The sequence below is a fragment of the Falco naumanni genome, chromosome 1 (genome assembly GCF_017639655.2).
Source record: "Falco naumanni isolate bFalNau1 chromosome 1, bFalNau1.pat, whole genome shotgun sequence".
Classification (NCBI taxonomy): domain Eukaryota; kingdom Metazoa; phylum Chordata; class Aves; order Falconiformes; family Falconidae; genus Falco; species Falco naumanni.
In genome coordinates, this window is record NC_054054.1 from 45,444,312 (window position 1) to 45,470,113 (window position 25,802).

General features: G+C 36.9%; 1 protein-coding gene across 4 annotated transcripts in view; it reads right to left on the bottom strand.

Moving 5' to 3' along the window:
• CTBP1 (C-terminal binding protein 1) overlaps nt 1-25,802 on the bottom strand; it is a 251,666-nt gene that overhangs the window by 184,002 nt on the left and 41,862 nt on the right. For all 4 annotated transcript variants that reach the window (XM_040591847.1, XM_040591829.1, XM_040591880.1 and 1 more), the window contains exon 2: nt 9,792-9,952. In XM_040591847.1, coding sequence (XP_040447781.1) covers nt 9,792-9,849 — 58 coding nt within the window. In that variant the 5' untranslated portion in view covers nt 9,850-9,952. The remainder of the gene's footprint in view (nt 1-9,791; nt 9,953-25,802) is intronic.

The following is a 25,802-nucleotide window of genomic DNA, read 5'->3' on the forward strand; positions in this document are numbered from 1 at the left end:
TCCCTTCCATGACACCAGCCGGTCCCCAGACATGTCCTGACTTGCCAGCACACAGGCATCTCAGACCCAGCCACCAGTTGTCTTGTGAGAGCTGCTGGGACAGGAGGCACAGCGCATGAATTTCTCCAATAAAGCACCATCGTGCCTGCTATCTTTCTGCAAAATGGGGTCCAGCTGATTGATGCATGTTGTATGTGATCACAGAAGGCCTGCTTGCTGTGCATCTGCCTCCAAAAGGGCTAATTCTGTTAGAGGATCCTGCCTTGTCCTAAGCGCAAATTGCACACTAAACTGCTCAAATCTGCCAGAGGAAAGAAAATGAGGATGATCTTAAGTTGTGTAAGGTACTTAAATTTCATCCGTAAAGTACAAAGGGATTTCAAGATGCTCATGACTTCAGATGGGCGTTGAAGTAGTGAGACACCTACCTTCCGCGTAACTCCTGACTTCGGGTGTCTGTATCCCCTGCAGATCCAGACTGAGGCATGTTGCTAGGCTGCCAACAACTGCCAGGCAACAAATCACAGCGTGCAGATTGAAGTCACGCTTACCATGCAACATATTGACCATGTTTTATTGTTAAGAAATCAATAATCTGCGTTGCCATAATCAAATGCAAGATACGGTCATATTTTTCCCGGGGGAAAAAAAAATAAGAATAAGACAAACTGTAAATCATCCTTATTGCCCTTCCAAAGTAAAACGTATATACCCATTCTTCAACCTGTTATAAAATCAAATTAATTTCAATATTAATGAACAAAGGCACTCACGTTGCACAAGATGTAATTAAGATTCCTACTACTTCTTTCTGAGCTCCTTCTATTCGTTGCCCCACCAAATTATTAAAACAAAGCAGTTACTATGGTAACTAATTCATTCTCTGCATTATTATATTGTTTCTAAACATCAGCATCTAGTCATTCTGACTTACATGCCCTAAATTCCAGCTTGAAATTCTAAACTTTTGTCTTGTTTGTCAGAAAAGGCCTTTACAATCTATGCATTCATGCAGATAAGGATAGCCACAGTGCAGCTGCTTTTGTTTATTGCAAGAAGTAGTAACTGTTACTAAATTCTTTGAGTTTGATAAATTGATGTGCCTGCATGCAAGCGCAGAGCAGCACTCAGGGAACAAGGATGGGAGTTTGTGGAGTGCTACACAAAGAGGCAAACATGACCATCTGCAGGTTAGATAAACTAACAACAACAACAAAAAATGGCTGGCAGATGTTGCGGAAACTAAGCAACACCTGCCTAAGTCATATCAGATACCCAGAAAAAAAACCACATGGGTATGACTGATGCAATCTTCAAGAAAGAAAGGAACAGCCGAAAACAAGACACAGTGATAAAATTGCCTGGGAAAAAGTTATATTAGCATTTATTAAAACTATTGCTTCAAATGTACACTCCTTGACAAAAAAAAGACATTTATCAGGTGTTTAATTAACACTTAAATTATTTTTAATTACCTATTAACAGGAGTCATAGTCTAATTGTATTGGAGTGTCACGTAACACATGAGGAAACTTTCTGAAAAATACAAGTAGGATCAAAAGAATAAAGACTCTTTCCTCTTCATCTTTTGCTGTCCTGCTACCATTGCCTGTAATTTTTACTGGGTTTTTTGGTGTGTCTCCATTTAATTGGCAAAATTAGATGTTTGAATATTTAGTGGATAGGATGATACTTTGAAAAATAAGCATCAGGAAAAGGAAACATCAGTAATTTTGAGCAGCTAATTTCTGGTTAAAAAAAAAAAACCAAACACATCTACTCAAAGTCATAAGCAATTTAAATTTAATCTTCAAAGGAATGGAAGAAAGAAGGAACCTTCTTTCTTAAGCACCTGAGCAAGGTCACAAACCACTGCAGAGTTCTGGATCTACAGTGGTACCAATGGACACGCTTTTACCTGCTGCAAATTCCAGTTAGCATTTCACAGTTAGCAAAGCCTTGGTTTTTAAAGGGATTCCAAGAGTACTACAACAGCCCGCTGTTATTTATATCACAGTAACTCTGAAAGTCTCCCACTGACTGTTTTCTGTCAAAGGAAAATAAAAGGCACAAAGGCAGAGAAGCAACTTTTGTTTCCTAACCTACTATCTGACTTCAGAAGAGCTAAAAGATAAAACAGGTTTCTTGACTCCAAATGGCCTGTCCATCAGATCACGATGACTTTTCTGAGGAGGAGAGATCTCTCTGCAAGATACTTTTCCCCGGCAAAGCCTCCACGCAATTCCTCCTGTTTAAGGAGAGGCACCCTTCAAGTTCAGTACTGACCTCGTGGAACAAGGACACAAGGACGGAGCAGCAGATGCCTTCAGCACTGGAAGGCTGTCTCCTCTTTTATTTTCTTGTTTCCACTTGCATAATCACGCTCCCATCCTGACTGCACTAAGGGAGGAAACAAAATAAAATCCTTTTTTGCATCTCGGGCTGCACTTCCCTAAGGATGGGAACTGCTGCTATGAAAGCTGAACATGTCTGCTTTAATTAGATGACTACTTAAATTTTTCAGTATGTTTACCTAGACACTTAATCTTCGTACACTTCGGTTTTCCAGAGCACAGTTTAAAGCAATGTATAAATCTAGGGCTTCCAGAGCATCTTCCCTGACCCCAGGCAGAAATAAGTATATATTACCACCAAGTACTTAGACTTCTAAAGCTTTTAAAGGTTTTGCCAGGTACTCATCTGCACTGTATAAAAGCTAAATATCTAGTCTGAAAAGTTTTTTAAGTTCTCTGAAGATTATTCAGGAATTAGTGATGAGGTGTGGTTAAGTACTGGATTCTGATTCAAATATATATGATAATACAAATACAATGATTAACACCCTGTAAACCCAGTGTCAGGCTATATTGTTTACTGTATTTAACACTGTCTTTGACACTAACATTAAATAAAACTATTCTGACTTCATTATAGCAGTCAGAAGTAGTGTACTGGATATATCACAGCTGAATGTAGTGGCTGTCACAAGCAAGCAGTGTATTTTACTTCAAAATATCAATGAAAATGTATATACAGTTAAAGTATATAATGCTGAAAACCACAAAAATCACAGCTTCTCTTTAAAACATTTGAAACTTACATCAGTGGCCTGAAGGTTTCAGCAAAATTTAAAAATCTCATTGAGAGTCTTTCCTCTGTAGGGCTTTGCTCCCACCACCCCCCAGTTTTCTTGTTAAAATAATGCTTTTCATTAGCAGCTACTGTTCAGCATCATTTAGGGCAAAATGGGCTTTTAAGCTCATTTTCTTTTTATACAGTTTGCATTGTTAGTAGTAATACCTCTGGAACATTGTAGTAGCTTAAGTGCATGCAAATTCAAAAGCTGTTTAGGTAGCTCATAATGAAGATTCAAATTGCAAAAGCAGGTTTCTGCAACAATTCAAAAGAAAGCCAAAACCACCTTGCACCATAAATACTGAATAAAATATTAAGGATAAAAACAAAACCCAAGCATAAGCATGTGCATAAGCATTTCAACTATAACTGTAATGAGATAAAGAATGGTTTTGCATTGGGGTAAACATACCTCAAATATACAGATAACTTTCACTAATGTGCGGGAAGTGACAAATGATCTTGTTATGTGACAATTCACAGTAGTATCGTTTTCATTTTATTATTTCAAAGTCAACTTATCTTAGTCCTTAGAACAACCTCCCTGTTCTTTGAAGACAAGTCTTATATAACAGATTCAATATTTTACCTAATTCTTTATATTTCAAGCTCATACAAATATTTTCAAAGTACTTACAGGCAATACAAAAATAGTGTTAACTTGTTAAAACACCCTTGTACATCACACAAGAACTCACGCATTTTTATTTTAAGATACTTGTATCTTCAGGTAACTTTGTTTACTTCTAGGCTTTTCTGCTGCGGTTATTCATAGAAAACTCTGCTTGCTTAAACAGTTTCATTAGTTACAGTTGAAAGATTTGATGGCTGTTCCTCCAGAAAGGTTTTGGTATCTTTTACTACCTGGTTCCTAATTTATTTTATACTGGATTGTTAGGGAGAAAAGGAGTTTTCTCCAGGTCAAAATCCTTATTTATTTGCTGAAGGCATACTTCAGGTTAGAAAATCACATTTTTGTGAAGGTTAATTGTTACTTTATGAAGGAGCAACATTCACTTACGAAACAACAAATGATAAAATATTAGGAATCTTTTAGCTCCCTCTGCTGCCCTAATCCTTCAATAAGCCTTCTAAAGTCTGTCAAAAAGACACCAAGCAACTAGGCAGCCCATTAATCTCCTTTATAAAAAGACTTGGTATATTTAGCATGGCAAGCATTAAGATCAGCACGCAAAAAGAAAAGTCTATAAAGTACTAGATGATTTACAATTGTCTGCATGTTTTATTATTTCCTTTCTTCCTTTGAGATCTGAAACAAGTGAGACAACCATGGATATTTTCAAATTTGGATGTCAGTTAATTGACAGCTTATTTTCCAAACAACTGGACATCTGCAATTCCCCTTTACATAAGAAAGAGATAAGTGTACTCACTGCCTGGAAACGTTTATTCCTCCTTTCTTTTATTTACACATCAACTTACATAGTACATACCAAGTTCAGTAAAAATCTTTTTTTAAATTCAGGGGAAACCCAAACATTGCCAAAGTAGGCCATCTCCCTCATTAATATGCAGAAAACTTCTCTTAACTGCTAATTTCACAACTGCAATGGGTCAAATGACAGTTTAAGCAAGCCAGATAGACCCCATCAGTGGTCATGAAATAACACTTGGTATTTGTCAGTTTGGTACTTTCCACTTGTTAAGAAGCCAAGCTCTCCATTACATGCACAAGCAGGTGGGGGGAAGAATCAGAAATGTATTTTTTAAACTAAGTCACTCTGCATTTCAAGATTTCTTCATACATTTGGAAAGAAGAAAACCAAATTCAATTCATAGCTGCATTCCTCCTGGAACCATCAGTGTAATACATCAGCTGTGAACTGAGGATTCATCTTATTAAATCACATGCGATGTAGCACCACAAGCAGAAAAAAGAAGTTTTAAAAAAACACAGATGTTTTCTTACAGGCAAAGAAACCCTAGACCATATTATTGAAAAGCAACTATTCTTTTTTCTTTTTTTTTTTTTTCTTTTGCATTTTTACTGTCCTTCAAAGAGCATAACACTTGGGTATTTGCCAGTATTCAGACCTTCCCAAAGAAAGGCTGCCCTTCATAAAAGCAAAAGATGAGAGATTTTATCTGAAATTTTAGAAATTCATCCCATTAATATGCACTTTCTTTTCCAATTTATGATCTTGACCGACTCTTCTTAGGTAATAAAGCAGCACTGTTAAAATAGCTAAAATACAATTCAAGGTTTTTTCTGAGCACTTTTAAAAAGAAAGAGGCAACCTGTGCATAAATAACAACCTTAAGATGTATACCAGTGCTGCATAAAAAGGAAAAGAAACTTGAAATGATTGTCAAGAAGCTCTAAAGGTGTGCCAAGAAGCTTTTTGCTTCCTCAAAACCAGAACTAGAAAAACATAAGATCTGTCTGGAGGCATACAGGGTCTTCAGAGACTTCTTATACTTGCATACACTAGTCTTTGCTATAAATACCACATATGAGGTGCTCTGGAAAGAAATTTCTGCTTTCAAGCAATCATCAAACTGGAAAAGTCACTCTCACAATTTTGCAGTTACATTTCCAGTATTGTGCTGTAGTTTAATCCCTAATACCTGTGTAAACAAGCAAGAAGAACTGTAAGAGGAAACACCCTTTTCCTCCTCCCAGTTTCACCAATGTCCCTAAGCTCTCCCCTTTAAATAGTTTTCTACATCTTGGCAACCCACTAAAAGCAGTGGCTGACTGAGCACTATATATTATACGATGTAATGTATTTAGAGAAAATTCACTGTGTTCATCGAGCCCAATTACAGATGATTCAAACAAAGTAAAATTTTCTTTGGACTGCAGCCACCTTCTGTTGCCTTCCTAGTTCATCTATTAGCTCCCAGCAAATTCAACAGAGGTCAGAAACCCCCAAGGTAACTTCCAAGCTATGGTCAGTAAAACATACACACATCTAATTAAAGATTCCTAGAATATAAGCAAATACACAGCATTGTTTACAGTTTTGTTACAATATAAAGTACAATAATACCTTAATTAGAGATAACAACTTTTCAAAATGCCAAAAACATTTAGAATTTTTCAAATTACCCACAAAATGAACACGTTTTATTTTTGCACTGTGACACTTCCAACTGTTCTGCCAAATGTATACTATTATAATTACGCTTTGCAATCACCAGCATCAGTAGAGAGGGGGACAAAGAACAATATAATCAGTAACTAATTAATGTTTCACATGCTTTGATACTATTTATCTTCAAGGGGAAAATGCTAAATGTTATTTTATAAATTTGTGAAGTGAATTTAATGTCAGCATCTCAGAGTGCCTAGAATCATGCCTTTATGCCTACGTGTAATTCACAGCTACTGGTGGAAGTTAGAGATTAGCATTTAATATCTGGCTTCTTCAACAGACAGTCTTCAATGGGAGACCTCTGAAATGTGCACGAAAACATAACTGCAAGCTTTAGGATTAGCAGCAAATACTGTTTCATATTATAGAAATCACTGAAGGGAATCATAGGTACCTCAGACAAAATTACTTACTCAGCTACATTAAAAAACAACTAATTGCTCCCAAAGTAATAGAATCTGGGTTTTTTTCTGCATTGAGTATCAACTGAAATTTAGTACTACTACTACCGCACTATTGTTAACTCACAAGGTAATAGTAAATCCAATGATGCCTGTTCAATTTGTTGCTTAATTTGCATGATTAGTTACTATAAGGAAGTGTGCAAACTACCTGAAGCCACAGGAAAGCAGTTCAACTCAAATAATATTGTACATGCAGTTATCTAACTTACAAGGGCATTTGTGGTAATCTATTAAACTCCACAGAAAAAGCTGTGTGCAGCCCTGCTCACAGGCTCCCAACACAAGCATCTTGTGAATCAGGCCCATACCACTAATTTTTCAGAAACTGAATTTCAACTCGTTATCATCCCCTCCTCAAACAGGAATACGAACAGTAACAAAACGCTGTATGTGACCACCACACCACCAGTGTTTCTTTATGGATATAACAACGTATTAATGTCTGCCCATCACAAGTTTTTATGTTAAACAATTTATGAAAAAACATTTAGTTAGTAATAGTAAATCACTGTATCCTGTTTTTAAGTGGAACATGCAATAAAAGGAAACTTATCTTAAAAATAATTCTTTTGTGAGGGAAAAGGTTAAGAGAAGCTATACACAAACTGATGAACAAAAAAGCTGACTGAGAAGATAAACCACCTTTAATAGCTATACAGCTCATTACACTTTCTGAGCTTTGTAAAACATTACACATAGTTCAAAAATATGAAATACTTAGGTTGTGTTATGGAAGGCACATATATCACAGAACAACTCTGTACATTTATATTCAAACCTGAACAGGACCATATGTAAGGAAAAGCCTTTTCAAAACAAACCACTCCCCTAATTTTTATCCAGCTTGACACAGTTGCAGCGAGAGTGATTTAAAAATATCAGCCAGAGATGTGTTTACAAACCTCAAAGAACATTTGAGCACACAGACACTCGAAGAGCAGAATACAGCTTGGACACTAAAGAGCCAAATTAGATTCCTGTAACCATAAAATTTCAAGCATTTTTCCATATCCATTTTTTCACCGCCTCTCCTCTTGATCATCTTCTGTCTGGTCTTTCCACTATATTTTTCCAACATGGCTATTTGTCTAGCATATCGAAAATGGGATTAGGAAGCAGAGGTGACTAAAAAAACTTTTCTCCTACATTATTTTTCAACTGGATCAATTCCCTATACTGCATGGCTGCACAGATTTTACCATATGATGCAGTGAATTGTGCAGGGCTGGGAAAAATAAGCCAGACAAAAGGCGTTGATTAAACAGCATCACCAGATGTGAACACGGAGCCTGGGGGAAGCTATTTTAAACCATCACAGTGGCTAATGGTCTGTCACCTCTCTCCCTGACAACATTCCTTGCCACATCATCACAGACTGTTTTCTTCTTAAGTTGTCCTGTTGATCAATATAACAAACCCAAAAGGAGGCTGCAGTTCCACAAAGTGGGTTGAGCAGATCTAACTGCTGGCTGCCATCAAAAGGGACAGGTTTCTCAGTCCTCCTCAAAATTTGCCAATTTGGGTGACTAACACAGGCAAAAAAAAAAAAAAAAAAAAAAAAAAAAGCAGCTAACATTCTGCATTTTTTATTGAGGCGTCAGATCCAGAGACCCAAAGACGAGGACCTGAGACTGGCAGCACTGCACCACGAGGCTCCTAGGTCATTTCCATCTGATCTGACTGCAGTGCTGCCCAAAAAGAGGGGCAGCCTTCCCAAATTCCCCATCCTCGGCTGCCAGATCCCCATTTCTCTGAGCTGGAATTAGTCTCCAGTGAGCCAACCGAACTGACCACTTGGCCAACCAGTCTAGGTGGGACACAATATCAGTTTGGACCTGACAATCATGAGCAGGCTTGGCTGGTTTTAGAAGAGACTAACAAGGAGATTAATCATCTAAACCAAATGTGGAACTGCACCCTTTGATGCTTTGAAGAAATGCCTTTCTCTGGCTATGTCAGGGTAAGTGGTGCCAGCACCCCTCGTTGATCCTTTCCAACTGCCTTCCTTTAATGCAACTGCTTTGTCAGCTGAACGGTGACCTGGACTGAGGAATTTACCTAAATGGAAAATATTCCAACAAAATGTTTATTTATAGTATGAGTCATCTTCTTAATCTAGCTCGTTATATGGTTACACTCATATTGGCGCAAAGAAAGGGGAAAACACAAGGACAGAAATCAGCTGCCAGGGACTGCTTACACCAACACAGCTGCTAGGAAAAAAAGTCTCAAGACCAATGCATGGAAGAGCAAATGTTTCAGCTGCAGTTCACTGCTTCAGTATTAGGCATGCTGTAGAGACCATGTGCCCAGGAGTCTGTACACTTTCTCCCATCACATCAAAATGGGTTAGTAAAGAAATTAACTATTCCCTTGCCTTTTAAGGAGAAGCTAACATTCCAATATAAAAATTAATTTAGCCCAAGTAATGCAAGTATACTCTTAAAAATAGAGTTCCCTATTCCCTCAAACTGCTTTCACACCAACCCTAAAAGCAAATCAACAAAGAATACCTGGAACATACAACTTGGTCATTTGTGTCTTAAGGTAAAATGACTAACCAAACTGATTACACTCCTTTCACTACAATTCAGACTATTTTTACTAATAATCATTAAAGTTTGGGGGTCTTTGGGACTTTTTTTGTGTTTTCTTTTAATTTGATTTTCTACTGCCTTCCTAGGATTAGATACAGGCTGTTAAATCAATCTATATGAAGTAAGCCTGTAGAGAAAGACCCTTGAGAACACTACGTGGTCATCTTATCCTTTCACTATTATTATTTTATATAAAACCACAATCTTTCACAGTGTTTGGGTAGAGTGTTATAAAATGCAACGATGAAAGCAAACTTAACTGTAGAACAGTATGGAGTTCACATACTAATTGCTTTTATCTGTCTAGGTCTCTTTTCACCCCAAAAAAGCCTTTGTGCAGAGTTAATATCAACTCAACAGGAACTGCAACTGAACTAAAATACACTGAATGACCAAAAGAGAAGAGTTCCAGTCTTCAGAAATATAAGCAATCCATGAAATTAACAAAGTTAACATTACAAATTGAAATGTCTAACCTTCAAATATGCGATCCAGACGTTGCCGCTTCACTTTGTGTTTGTCCATTAGAGACATAAGAGTGGAAGCTCAAAGAACGTCTCCACACAGCTTGGTGATGGTCTTCTCAAGCCAGCCACAAATCAGAAATGCTTACTGTCTTTTATAAACTTACTTTCACCTGTGAACAGAAAGATAAACTTCTTAAACTTTAAAAATATGGAAAATTTTTTCACCTCTTTCCAGAAAAATGATCTATAAATAATTCAGATAATTAAAGACATGAAGTTCTTAAATCCTATTAGGTAGGTGATATTTCACAACAAACTGCCTTCTAAAAACGTTGAGATGCAAAGCACACAGCACAGCTCAAACAAGCCAGTATAAGAAATGCTCCAGGACAGCTTGTTTTCTTTTGACTTTCAAATACTCTTTTCACCCTTTCACTAAACACATCACCAGCTGAAGAAGGTATCTCAGGCAGGCACAGGTACAGAATTTCCATAGAACAACAGAAATGTGTCCACCCCGAATGAAACTGGAAAGCCACACTTCCGCATCATAACATTCACAGCAAGAGACAAAACCTCTTTTCATTCTTAACTTTTAAGCTTTCAATGATAAATAAACCAGAGTTTGATACCTGAAAGTTGAAGGAAACTATTCAAGGAGCACAAACCGGAGGAAATGCATCACGGTGACAACACAATGCCAACGTCTATATCAACCAAATGGCATTTAAAGCAGGTTTATGCATGACTAGGCAAGCTCTTTGGCAGCAAATACCACTAAGCACTTTTCAGATACCATGTAGCTGGGCAAGACAGCGTAAGGGTATTGCAACAAGCAGTCTGCATTTTAAGCCAAACCACTGAGAAGCAGGAAGGGGGGATGGGGAAAGAGAAGAAAAAATCCCCCAACAATAATCTAATCGTAGTGGTAGATTATAAAATGCACAAAAGCAAGTGGATGGGGTAAAACTAAGAGTACAGATCGTCTAAAAAAGCAGAATCAGAGCACCGCTGTCTTTAAATATCTCAGTAGACTTTAAGAAAGAAACTCGGAGAATGCTGTATTACAAGCACAGCGCACATGAAAACAAGCCAAATAATCCACTTCCCTGTTCCTTTTTATTCCTGCCCAACAGCTTTCAACATCAGTGGAGAGCATTAAATGTCCTTACAAGTGACTGAACCTGGAAATCTGCTTGTATCTTTTTAGAGGCTAAACTTTTCTACAACCATAGGCAAATTGCATCAACATATTATGAAGATTCATGCACTCCGGGTGAAATGATAAAAATATTTCTAATATTAAGAACTGCAAATTTGCATTAAAATAGGTATCTTTACCATCTTGGCACATTTGGACTTTTATCAAAGTTCCTTTCTTTGTGTTTATTTTCATTTAAAAATGGAGTGAATGTGCAACACTCATCATGCTTTTAACACTTTATTCAGCCTTATCCTGTGCGTCACTTTCCCTCCACACTTTTTATCCTCAAATTCAAGATTCTTCTCCTGTTTTCCATGTCTGTTCCCAGCTGAATATAACCTCCCATCATGAATGGGAAAAAAAAAAATTGATGAAGAATGAAGAAGCCCAGTATTTTCTCTTTAAAAAAACAAAAAGAATGTTACCATTTTAGAAATTTTCTATTACTTTTTCCAACATTATTTATATAATACAACATTCTTCAGTGTTGAATATGGCTCTAAGATTGCACAAGCATTGCATCAAACCTAATGTGCATTTTAAAACCTTAGAAGCCAGCTATATAGCCACCTGCCTTTGCTTAAGCCAACACCCCAAACTTGTGTGGAGGATGAGTCCTAAACCAGTCTTTAATTCCCTTATCACTTCTGGTTTATAATCTACTTCCTTCAGTTATCACATAGAAAGATCTAGAGGATAAGAAAAACTACAGTACAATGAACATTTTAAATACCAGTCATGGTTTAAATTTTTATAGCTTATTTAATTTCCCATCTTGTAGAAACATATATGCCTGCTAGCATCCTTGTGCCGCTTTGTTTATTCATTCAGCAAAAGATTTTTCCAGTGTAGTCATTCTACATACAAAGCTGGATGACAGCTGTAAAAAAACAAACATCTGTAACTATTGACCTACCACTGAAAGTGTCACCAGATGTTTTCTATCTGTCTACAGTAGCTTCAAAGTGTACCAGATCAAGTAGTTTTCTTTTAAACATTGTCATAAATTTCAAAATAAAACATTTTTGAGCAAAAAATTAAATTAACATGTTAACACAGTTCTAAATTTAACCCTCATACAGTTTTTTTATACTTCATGTTCTAACACAAAGAGAAGATGATGATATGGGAAGTATTTCCTAGCAAAACAAAAGCCTTATAATTATGGGAGCATTAGTTACTGCAATTACTAAACCACAACATGAATAATTGTATTTGAGAAATTCACTAAAAATACAAGCACACTGCCTAATGAATTAAAAATCAGAACACAAAATACCAAATGGTATTTAAGATCAGACTTCTGTAGTTCAATACTTATGATAAAGCGAGAATCCAAGTGATTTAAGAATACATACTGCTTATCATATATGTCAAGTATTAGCTACAAAGCCATCCGAGATACACTCAATGTAAACAACTCTTTTAAGCAGTATAAATTTTAGATGAAAATATACACTGCTGAAAACCATTAGATTTTTTTCCTCAGTTAAGCAGATGATTCCAGTGTTTAAAAATATTTTTAAAGAAACCGCCTCTGTGTATTGCAATCTGAGGCATTTAGCTCTTTCTTGAGAAAGGAAGACCTTCACACTTCCTGAGACTTCAAGATAAAAGGAAAAGGGAATCAGGAATCTCCAACATTTTTACAGGAGTGTGAGAAAATCCTACAGGCTAAAACAGGAATGATAAGTAAATAAATCAACTCTGATTTCAGTTTTCAAAACAGGTAACAATGGTAATGGAGTAAAGGATAAACATCAGCTGCAAGGGAGATGATTTGAAGGAAGGCCCATTCAAAACCTACAATCTGCTTTCCAGAGAGAGAGCAGGAAAAGGAAGCAGACTGAGAAATTAATTCTTTTTAACAAGGCAAACCAGTAAATTATACACATGCTTGTAGCTTGAGACAAACCTTAAATTATTAGGGAAGAACTCCCCTCAAACCCAAAAGGTTGCAACATGCAGTGCAGAACCATTTCCTTTGCATCAGTCTAACAAGTTTGTGTGGACCAGATGATGTTTCCACTGAATCTGAACAGGTGGGGAAAGCCCACCAGAAAAACTGTGAAGCATATCATGCATCACCTCAGATTAGTTAGCCCACTAGCAAAAAGATTCAAACTATAAACTCTTCTGAGCACAGACTTTTACCTATACAGCTAGGAATAGCAAAAGGCTGATTTCTACCTTTGCCTCGCTGTCAGTCAAATAAAATCAAATGACGACCCAAATCAAATGATGAAGCATAAGAAAATCAAAACAGAAATGAAATTCACAGAACAAACTGCTAGATCACTAACACATCGAGAATAAGGTCATGAGGTTTCATGTTACCCTTGGGAATCTCAACCTTCATTTAATTTACTCATTCTAATATATGCTCTTTGGTCTGAAACTATACTGAGTTACTGAAATATTTTTTTCTTTCTACCATCAACTTTCAAAAAGTATAATATAAAGCTACATAAGAAAAATTATAAGTTTATATTCCATATTCTATTGCCATCAGGTTTTGAGGACTTCAAAAATTAGATTTCCAAGAAAATCCAGACTAATACTTTGCTTCTCTTTCCCTCCCACCCAAATAGATTAGATTTGTATTTTCCATGACACCTCATAAGCGTTGAAATGGCCATTCTGCACAGCCCTGGCAGAAGTAAGTAATTATAATGAAAATGTTGTTTTCCTTGTTATAAACATTTTAATTATCCTAAATAATTACATATTTTGCAGTAACTTTGTTTCAGATGGTAAACAGATTATCTAGTCCAATTCCCCTGTCATGGGCAGGGACACCTTCCACTAGCCCAGGTTGCTCCAAGCCCCATCCAGTTGGGCCTTGGACACTGCCAGGGATGGGGCATCCACAGCTTCTCTGGGCAGCCTGTTCCAGTGTCTCACCACCCTCATCATGAAAAATTTCTTTCTTATGTTCAAGTCAACCATACCTAAGATTTCATGGTAAAACAGCCAGAGTCATTCATGAGTTGGATGGGGTACTCGAGGCAACTGGGGCTGCTCACCAGGCAGAAGGATGCCTTCTGCAATGACTACTGTTGCAACCATATGATCACCAATGTAAATACCTTACCTCACATTTGTTTACCTGAACAGGCGAGAAACAAAAGAGTTTGAGGGTTTTTTTGTCTCTCTTCCCTTCTCCCATTGATGTTTGAATACCTCTTCAGCGAAATGACCACAAGGACTGACAGGATGCATGCCAGTTTCATGGCTGGATGTCAGATATTCCTAGCATCTGAGATATTCTGTGCCACAACTAGTCCCCCAGCTTGTGCAGCTAAAGACCAGCACCAGACTACAATTTTAAACCATACACTCTAGAATAATGGACTTCGCTCTTCCCAAAGCATGACATAGGAAGCTTTTCTGCAAATGTAACTCAATGCACAACCCAGAAATAAGAATTACTCACTCTACAACAATTATTGATGTTCCCTAAAAGTTAAGTTTCAGATTTTTCCCTTTTTTAGGAAAAGGGCGGGCTACAACCTATACTGAACACAACTTAGACCACAAGAAAGCTATTACTGAGAAATGCAAATTTATGTGAATTTCAAAGTATTTCTGAGGTACAAAACGAAGTATCTTGTGTTTAGCAAAAGAGAGGATAGTATCAAGTTGATAAACAGCAGAAAGCAAAATGACATGTAAAAATGCTAAGTCAGAGAAATCATCTTAGTGTTCAAATAAAAGCAACAATACATTAACATACCAAAAAGTCAACTTACTGAAGCAATGGCAAAAGATGGGCTCTAATTCTGAGAAAGGGAAAAAGAAACCTGATTATGTAGAAGAAACACTGTACTTGAAAAAGGTCTACAACTTATACTTGAACATTTCTAATGTCAGCAGCAGCATTGGTTCTGTATAAAATAAAAATTTTGGGTCAGAGGACAGGTGGTTCATAATGGAAATTAGGTGATAGTTACATCTCGCTGAAGTTAGTGTACTACACCTAAACATAGAATATAAATTTAAGATTAATATCTGAATATTTTTTTTCTTTTTAAAGTCTGAACGGATTGTTCAACAGTACTTCTCATTAGGACTTTGAAAAATGCCCGATTAAAAATACAGAGGAACCTCAAATAGGAGGATGAGAAAAAGAGAATAAAGACTTTTGTTTGCATGTTTCTTCAAAATGCAGCAATAATAAGTCTGCTACAACAACACTAGAACATTCTATTCTAAAATTTTGCAGGACTGCATTCGTTCTTACATTTTATTTCATGCTGCTCTCCTTTTCTGAAGATACTGTGAATTATACTTAAAACTTCTGCATTATAAAACCATCACATCATCTTCACCATACTCAAAATGACTCTTGCAAAGTTTTAAATTACATTTAAAAATAAGTGTGGCCCAAAGAGCAGAACAAAAAGATTAATTGCCAGAAGAAAAAGTATTAGGTCAGATTTTCTGTGCAGAAGTTGAAGTTATTCCATCTTGTATTACAAAAGCTAATACTGAATTAAAAAGAAAATATATAATTGTATTTGCCTGTCAGACAATTTATCTTGCCATTAAGCGTGGTTAAGCCACTTTGCCTTACCATTAGATGTCAGTACAGTCTAAGAGAAACTGTACAGGGAGCTTCAAGATCAATAAATTAATCACAAAAGTGAAGTAATTACTGAATTAGACACCAAAAAGAATCTTAAATACTGTTCAAAAAAGGACTAAACCCCAAGCATTATAATGGCATTACCTAAATCTAAGATGCATCTATCTCAAAAAAGATGGGAGAACTCTAAAAAGAGCTAGGGCAGGCAATAAGTACGGTCCAAGGCATAGAACAGCTTGCTGAAAAAGGACAACAAGAAATGCACTGGTACTCCCCAGCCTGAAGACGACACGACTGTGGGGAATACAACAAATACATATAAAATATGCACCATGTCTCAATTCAACGTATAGGTAGCACACAGTGAAATAGTAACCCAGCATATTAGAAACAATAGAAAGCTTTGTCACGGAGTATGTAATTAAACTGTAAAATCTGGTGTCACAGGTCTTGTGGATGCCAAAACTTTAAGTGGTTCTTAAAAGGAATTAGACAAGTTTATGGAAAACCCATCAGTGGTCACTGACAATAATGGCCACAATGCAAACCCAGGTCAGAAATCCATAAGCTGGTAAATACCAAAGGCAAGAAAAATGTCACGGCATGCTTGCTTTGTTCCCATATACAGCAACCGCTGCACTACTGTTACAATGACCAAATGTCTGTTTACCTCAGCATCCAACAGTTGCAATGAAATGAGATGCCTCATGAAGAGCGGGAGCACAGCAAAACTGATATTTTCCTTAAGCATCTGCTATTGTCCACTCCTGGAGACAGAACACAAGACAGATGCGCCTGAAGTCCCTTCCAACACACAGGCACACCTCACATTCTTAGGAAACTACATCTAAGGATATACTACAACACATACTGACCCAGCCATGCAGGAGGTGAGGTCCACAGCTCTCAGGGATGCACAAAAACCATCCTAACACAAAATAAAACTGAAACGACTTAGTACCATTATGCCTAAAAGATACTGCTGCAATCAGGTTTGACAGCCTCTCCAATATAGATCTTAAGAGACTACTAGAAAATCATCCTAAGTAAAAACTGCTAGTGCCATAGACTTCACAACAGCACACGGTAAGCTCTTCTAGCAACAAGTGTCCTTTATTATGGCTGGTTTTGCTTAATTGTAAGCTTAGCTTAGAATTCCAGTCATCAGATTCTCTTAAAGTTTTGCCTGGCAGATGGAAGAACTTTATGTTCTTTACACAGGTACCTCTTAGGCATCCCCTGATCTACCTGCAGAAGAGACCAAGCTCCTTGACACCCCTAGAACATCATGTTTCTGCTCCTAAATTGTGTCAGACTTTTGCATCCATAAATTCAGCAGCAAGTCACTGAAGTACTGGTCTGCAAGTGCTAGAACAAGACAAAGCCTTGCAGGAGCAGTTGTATCAATGTCCAAGGCAGAAGAACCTCTACTGCTCTCTCTCACAGTCCTCAGATACATTCTGGGACTGTACCAAAGATGAAAAGACTTTACACTTGCTTCAGCAGTTTATTTGTCACCACTACAAAGTCACTTCTTTTTAGGATGGCGTTCTCTGCCCCGTGAGTACAGCCAACAGTCTCTCATTCTGTATTTATGATCTAAAATTTGAACACAGTTTGATAGAGTACAGCTTATCAATGCAAGCTTGATTGCTCTGCAGCATTTCCATCTTTCTTTTTATTCACATCAGCAGTCTTTACTATATTTATCAGTGAAGGGTTTTTTCCCCTGTTGATAAAAATGTTCAAAATAAGGCCGAGAATGCCCCTTATCAGCATGTGATTAGAAACAAAGCATACAGGTTTTTGACCTATTGTTCACTATTTTTTAACATTGTGAAAAAATATTTTGTACTATTCAATGTTTTTAATCAAATTACTTTAGTACCAAGTAAAAGATCTTCCAAAATGTAATGCAGTAATTTGATCATCATAAACACTTATTTTTATGGCACAAGATTATAAAAATGACGTTTTTGACAGGGAACATGGAGAAAACAGTAGAAGTTGCAATAGTAATTCTGTCATTATAAGCTTCTTATGAGATATTTGTCTTTACCATAAGGGTTTTTTTCCCAAGGCTTTTTTTCCTTAGTAGCATTCTCTCTCCATTATACATCTGTCCACAAGCCAAAAATTACTCACTACTGAAAATGTATTACTGCAGATGTGTACAACTACAGACAGATGGGAAGCATCTCTGCTAACTCAGATTTCTAGGTCACGAATAAAGCTTTGCTCAGAAGCTCAAACTATGATTAGAAAATTATTAATGGCTACCTACCTGACACACCTCCATTTTAAGTAAAATTAAAAATAAATCCTTTCTGTCAGAAAACACTGGCTCACTGAGCAACATTACAGCTATGCTTCTCAAACAGTATTTCTAAAAACTTCATTTCAGGTATTCAGCACAAGCTTCTTCAGAAAGACTGGCATTGTGACAAGCCTCAGTCTTACCCATGAACAGGTTTAAACGAAATGAAAATGAAGAGACTGGTGTGGTCTTTCTGAGATTATGAATCTGATTCACTCACATGTTGAATGCCCAGCTTTGCCTCTTCCTCTCAGACCTGAGACACACAACCCAGTGGGTGCGTTCCATATTTGATTCACATCAGTTTGGTTTGTAAAGCAACACACACATACAGAGTACAGAGATACTGCGGTACCTACTGTTTCACAAAGCACTTTAAAACTCCCAAATGAAAACCATTTTAAAATTGCAAGTAAGTGGGTTGTTAGATCAGTGTCGAAGTAATCACTTCCGTATTTTTTGAAGTCTGAAATGAAAGAAAATTAAATTGAACGAAGGTCTATCTCCACTCAACTTTTTCTGAAAAGGCTGAACAGATGAAAGCCTCCCTCCCTCTTGGAGAGTTGGATATAAGAGACAGTAACTGTGTAAATGAATGAAACCAAATCTGAGGAATTTTGAGAAACAACAGCAGTGAAACTGAACTGCCCCTACAGAAAATAATTCAAAACACAAGGTTTTCATCATTTGAATCAGAAACTCAAGATTAATAATATGTATTTAATATATTAATGCACCTGAGAGAGCATAACAGGATGCAAAATATTAGTCATCACTCATGACAATAGAAAAGGCTAATGCCTCCGTTAATGAATTCTCTAGGAAAGGAAACAATTACTGGTACATTTCATGAATCTCCATTGCTAGCAAGGATTCAAATCAGCAGGGAGAAAAGATTACTTTTAACCTTTTATTGATTTATTGACGCTTTTTTTTTTTTTCTCTAAGACAGACACAAACCCACATCAAAATGCCAGGCACATGGACTGTGTGTGTACTCCACATATGAAACTAGTTCGTCTGTCACAGATCTCCTACTGTTGCAAGTACCCCATGGATGTCCAAAAACCTGTGCTCTACAGATTAAAACTACTGATTTAATATATCCTTGTTCAGTGGAAAAGGAAGGGTGTGGAAAAAAGAAAGAAGCTATATGCTGAAAGTGAGTAAGAAATCAAGTCTGAAGACATTTAGACTAGAAAGTTAGTAAAGGCTGATTAAGTTTAGAAAACGAACTGTGGGACCTGCATTGGTTTTACCTCTGCCCCAAAAAGCCTAGTATGTTGTATATGAGCACACATGCTACTGTAAGAAAGCATGTTAAGTACTGGGAAAACATTTTTTGAGATTGTATACTTTCCACTTGAACAGTAAACTCAGATATTTAAAAGTTATGATTGCACCTCATTTCTTCAAAATCACTTTTATACTTAATTATTTCAGTGAAATAACTTTATTCCTAGGGCAAATAAGATTCTTGGCCATATTTTTAGTTTCCCATATTAGTACCCTGTGGAAGCAATGTACCACCAGCAGTATCAGTAGTAACTTTTTCATGCAAAAAGCTAGTATCTCATATTTTCAAGATGTGCAGTACTACAGCCCTAGGTTGGAAACACCTGACATCCTTCATGTAAGGCATTTTTAAGACAAGTATAAATTCATCTTGTAATACTTCATGTTAATTAGAATACACACTATAGAGCTTAAGAATGGAATTTTAACTGTTTAACCAATTAACTACTGCGGATATTATAATTTTTCCTCAATTACTAGAAGAAGAAAGAAAAAAAGAAAAAAGACACTTGGACTGATTAAACTTCCAGAAATTGTTTCCATTTATGCTCTGGTCAAAGACAGAAAATATCAAGGATAAAGTTTTGCTGCTATAGCTCCTACTCTTCAGATTATGGCAACTCACTCCAGTCAGAATAAAAGATATCTGGTCTGGGTATTCATCTATTGCTTACTTAGGTGTCCTGGTAAAACTACATTTTTTAGTAGCACATAAATTACAAATGTATTTTTAAAAATTTGTACATAGACATATATAAATTACATGTGTTTGGGTGGGGGTTTTTTTAGTGCTGTAAAAATGCTGGACCATTGCTTTCTCCCAGTTTAATGAGAAGACAACTTCCACCACCTAAAAATAGTAAACCAGTAAGTATCAAGTGCATTTACTCCGCATTTCCAGACATCAATGTTAAAAAGATACTTAAAAATAATCAAATGTAACATAGATCCTGGCAACATGATTTCCCTCCTTACTAAGCAATCAAAACTTGGAAATAAGGTAATATAAAACAAGAGAGTAAACAAGTGACAATTTCCATTAACTTTAGAAGTATTACCCTTTGTGTTTTAATTTAAGCCATCTCTGCCAAGCTTTGCACCTTTACCTACAGTCCTATAAACTACAGAATGGTTTAGGTTGGACAGGATCTTTAAAGACCATCTCATCCAAAACCCCATTGTGGGCAGGGACACCTTCCACCACATCGGATCACTCAAAGCCCCATCCAGCCTGGCCTTGACGCTTCCAGCGATGGGGCATCCATGGCTGCAGAACCACACCAGAGTGTTAAATTTTACATATCAAAACCAGTTTGCAAGTGCTGTAAACTGAAGCTATAAAGAACACAACTATTAGAATACCTACTTGGCAAACCAGAAAAATACTACTGAACCCTACAAAAAATACCTAAAAGTGTAACTACCAGATTATTTTCCACTGTGGCTCCTTCACCCTTGGTCTCCTGGAAACAGCTATCTAGCCTTCAAGGCATCACTGACTGTCTTCCTGCAATCAACTTTCATACTTGACTAAAAAAATTGTTTAATTGGCAATTCTTTCCCCCTTGCTTTGGTGTCAATCGACATTTCCTGACATGACATTTCATTAAGAAATTGCCAGCCAACTACACTCCCATCTCAATCACAGTAGTACGGAGCATTTTCACACCTTGCTAAATTCTGTAAGCAATCTCCATCGCAATTACAGGAATTGCTTATGTAGAAGATTAATGCTGGTGACTAGGATACAGTTAACACATTTAAGTGTGGGGAAACAAAGAATTGAAAGTACCATTAGTCTCTGACTGACAATTGCGTATGATATAATATATTGTAAGCAACACTAGCGTATGCTACACATTTTCCAAACTGATTGTTTTGTCTCTGTCCAGCATATAAGCTCATCTGCTCTTTCTTTTATTCAGAAGCTGGAAGGCAGAGTCGAGAACTAGAGTCATTACAGACTGCTTCACTATAGAGTTCTGCAAAATTCACTTTTCAGACTTATACAGGAGGTATAGTTTTTAAACTGGATTTTCCCCTCTTCTATTTACACTGTGGTGAGATGTAGTCCCTCTCAAGAGAAAGGACCTTTAAAATCTCAGAATTGTGTTCTTTATCTCTACATTCAAAAGTCACATTCAAGAGCTCTCCAATGTCACAGAGCAGCAGCTTGCTTGGTTTTCAAGATGCACTTCAATGTAAAACTACTTTATCTTTACTGTAAAACAATTCTGAAATTTGCAAGAGGGGACCAACTGGCAATTTTATTTTCATGCACTGAAATCATTAGGTAAGAGTTCGAAATCTTAGAAAGCTTCTTCATGCTCATGTCAGGATGCAATATCCCCTACATTATGTATGCCAAAAACCCTGGCATAATAAGTCCGTCCAAATGCAACAAGCTATTTTGTTTTATTCCAAAAAGGTTTTAGTGCAACTACATTCATCATCGTATCTCAGCATCTTTCTGCAATATAACTAGTGCAACTATAAATTTTCACAGTTTATCTCTCTCATATCTGGGAAGAGATCTGTACATGCAGCCTGCTATATTTAGTTTCCTTATTTGAACATATATGTTGTTTTGTATCTTGTTACAGAAGAAAGATCAAGCAAGAAGTGCACTTGGCAGCAGGTCTGGAAAGTGATAAGACCATAATAGTCTTTAATGGAAATTCATTTCAGTCCTACGCTACACTAGCAAATAAAATTTCCAGCCCATATTAACTTGAAGGTTAACTCTTCTTGATTAATTAGAATGCTCCTGTTACTGAAGAGGGCAGGTTTTATCTAAAAGTTTTAAACTATCTGAAGTGCATAACATTTTACATCTTGAAGATAAGGCCAAAGCTGTGAATATAATATTCTCTCAAAAAACTAAGTAGAGACTTAAAAAAAAAATGTAAAAAGACTGAAAGCTAGACATGGACAAAGTAGTTTGCATTTCTCAAGAAATGTGTTCCTTAATTCTGGATGAAAGTTGAAGATATGAGACAAGAAAAGCAGCATTGCACATTACATCCAGCACCCAAGCCACAAGTTCACATCCTCAAACCTTTTAACCAGTCATCAGGCAGATGACTACAACTGAAATAAGAATTATTCCTCATAGGACTCCTTGGGGAATAGGTGTGGTGGTGGCACACCACTGTGTCACTATATACTGAATATGCTTTATCAAGAAACTCTTGAACCATTTTAGTGTATTGATCTTCTGTCAGACAGAAGCATGACAATCCTCGCCTATGAGAATGCCACACTGTCACCAAGAGTGAGGAACATCTGCTCACCACCCATCAGCAGGTCCCTCAGTAGTGCCCTGTGCGGCTTTCCAAGGCACATTCTGCCATCCTGTTGACTTTTAAAAAGGGTTATATAAAAATTTACATAAATTAGATGAACTTCCTATTGATTTCTGCTTGACTATGAGCTCCTCCAGTAATGTCAAACGTATGATAGTTAGCTGGAATCAGAGTACCTGGGAAAAAAAAGCAGAGTTTTGCAGTACTGCATCCAGGCGGAAAAAGAGATTTCTTCCATGAAAGACTCACTGTGCTACTTTTGATTGTCAGCAGTCCAAGTTGTTCATAGCTCTTCCGCAGGCCAACTACGCCAAAAATACTACTCATAAAGGGTACTCATCAGAAGATCTGCAGGAGTCACACTGTGCAAAAAAACTGGTTTTGGAATCTGCTTTTCATAGCTGGGAAACCCTAGCGTTTCACATTCTCCTTATTTTTAGAGCTCCACAATACTTGCTGTCCTCTCTTCTCCTCACTACAACTTCCTCACCTCCTCCTCCAGATGACTCCTGAACTCTCCATCGACTATCACTTACTCCTCCTTGCTCCTTTGTGGTTTTCAGGCACACTGCTAGGAAAACAAAGCTCCTAAGCCCAGCAGACTGCCTGGATCATCAACTCAGTTCTCTGTAAGGAGACATAAGAACAGAATGAAACTCTGGTTCCCCTTTTAAATATGGGAACCTGTGTGGAAGTGATTCAGAACTGGTTACCATTTGCCTCTTCTCCCTCACTTTCACAGCATTAGTATCTCCACTAAAACACTCAAAACTGTTTCAAAGCTTAATATTAGAACCTAAATAGCCAGATGATATTGTCCTGTCTTTAGAAAACAAAGCAGACAAAAAACAAAAGCAGCTTTTCTAAGTAGCAAAATCAAAACAATCTTCAGAAGAGACAATCCCAATCCTCCTTCCAAAAGAAATACTAGGAGATGCTAGTATTACACTTCCATTAAATTCCTCTCCAGCCTGCATAGTAATTAATTGTAATACTCTACAGGAAGTAGGAAAAAAAATTACTTTCAAACTCTGAAAATATATTCTACATTGTGTGCTGACCCATTCTACGTGGGAAAGAATATCTGCTATCCCTTTACAGAGATCTCCAGGTTGCCTAACCCCAAATTCCATGAACTGTCACTTGAGCCAAAATAATATGAGCAACTCAAATACGCAAGAGGTCAACAGCCACCAGACCAAATGCAAAGAGCATTGTAACAGGAATCCATGGCTGAAAGAAGGTTGTGGCAACCTTACTAAACTGTATCTGAAGTATGGTTAAAACTGCAGTGATGCCAAAAAAATCCTGTAAGAGATCTTATGACTCAAGAAAACAACTTTAAATAGAACAAAACCATCAGAATAGAAGCTTAGTCCTCAAAGCTCTTTGCTGAAATATTCTGGTTTTACCTATTAAAAGCAAGAAGTAGTGAAATAACTTCAACTAATTCTACTGAGTCAAGAATAGCAATACCACCAAAATTTGAATTTTTTCATCTCTTTTCAAAGACACCCCGTACATTAAGAGCTGTTTCATTATTAAAGCAACAGTAGACAGATTGCCTCACTAACTTTATCATCGTAACAAAGTATACATAACTGTAAGCAACAAAAGTTTTATAAATATATGCAGCTACTTTATTTTTCAGTCGAGCTGCTGAAAACTGACACACTTCCGTCTTTGCCTCCCCAAAAGTAAGAAAGTAAGGAATAAATGATGTATTTTTCTATGACTCAACTGGATTTAGTTTGCAAAATTGTTGAGGACTATTTCAGCATATCTATGCAAATTTTATGAAATAATTTCAAACAATAACACGATTCTCACCATTGATATTGTTAAGCTTCTTATTTCCAATCTATTTTCACTTACACACCTCTGACACCTTTTATTCACATGATTGCAACTTTATCTGTATTTTAATCAGTATTTTTCACTGAGTGAGACAACAAAGAAGTAGCCAACAAAGTAAGTCTTTGTTTTCAAAACCCTCTTAAAACAAATAGGCTTAAACCAAAAGCAGTGGTCTGCAGCATGACCATCGGATTTTCATATGTAAAGAACCAAGAATGCAGAGTACATCTTACGGTCTCATGATAAACACCGACCTTCACGTTTTCATTTATTGTACATAAAGGAATTTTGAACCAGGTAAAACTATATTAAACTCAGTTGAGGTAAGAAATCTATGGAAAAAACATGCGAACTGGGGCACTAATTTCTATCAAGGATAGATAAATGCTAACCTTGCTTTGACTGCTGGTATTATTTCTCCAGTATTTCAAAGACTGCCCACAAAAGATAAAGACCCTGCAATCTTTTCCTGATTATTTTCAATATAATTGAAGAATAGCTTTCCCAATGCATAATTAGATTTGAAAACATAAATGTCTCTTGCTTGAATGAATAACATCAGGAGTTCAACACTCCAAGACAAGTGTATTTGCAATTATATTACAGTTCAAAAACAAATGAAAAACTGTCCTCTGAAAAATCAAGTCTTAAAATAGACCAAAAGTACATGTGCTTTTGTTTTATCTGACAGGGTTGCATATCTGGATTGAGTTTGTTAGCTTCTCTGTGTCAAGATCTAGACAAAAATTATCTGTATAGAGGGAGTAAAATGTCAAATTCTGACTTATCTGACAATTCTACAACAGATGGCCTAAAATATTAGTGATTCAGTTGCTGCTGGCATCGGGTCAGTTCTTTACTTGTTAATTAAGGACCTTAATTTTGAACTATTATTTTGCTATAAAATGCCCATCGGGCAAAAAGTTACAAAATGTATGTCTAAAGATTTTAAAGCTTGCTCTTCATTTATGCAAGAATTTCTATTCTGGGTAATCAATAAAATTCCAGGTTGAAAAAAACCCACTCCACTCCCACTTGTTCTAATAAGATCCAGATCTTGCCTTTAGTAAATATTGGCAGTATGCAAGTGTAGAAATGCCCAGCCCTATCCATTTCACCTCACATGCTGGTATATTTTATACTTTAAGATGCTCAGATATCAGATGCTCAGCCTTTTTTTCCAGAGGGCACACTGTGGGTTTGGAAAGCAAGTCAGAGGAAAGGTGACAAGAGGCAGCACCTTCTGCTTTACAGAAGACATATCCAGAGTCAGTCTTTCTCTACCACAGACTGGAGCTTGTTGGGGGTTCTCTCATTTGTATTGCAAACCTGACTTTGTCCTCCTTCAGATAGGGCCCAACTCCCTGCGTGCCAGCACTGGATCTCCGTATTTCCTCTTCCCTCTTGCAGCAGCAAAAAGAACATCTGATCTTCTCTTTACTCCAAGTCCATC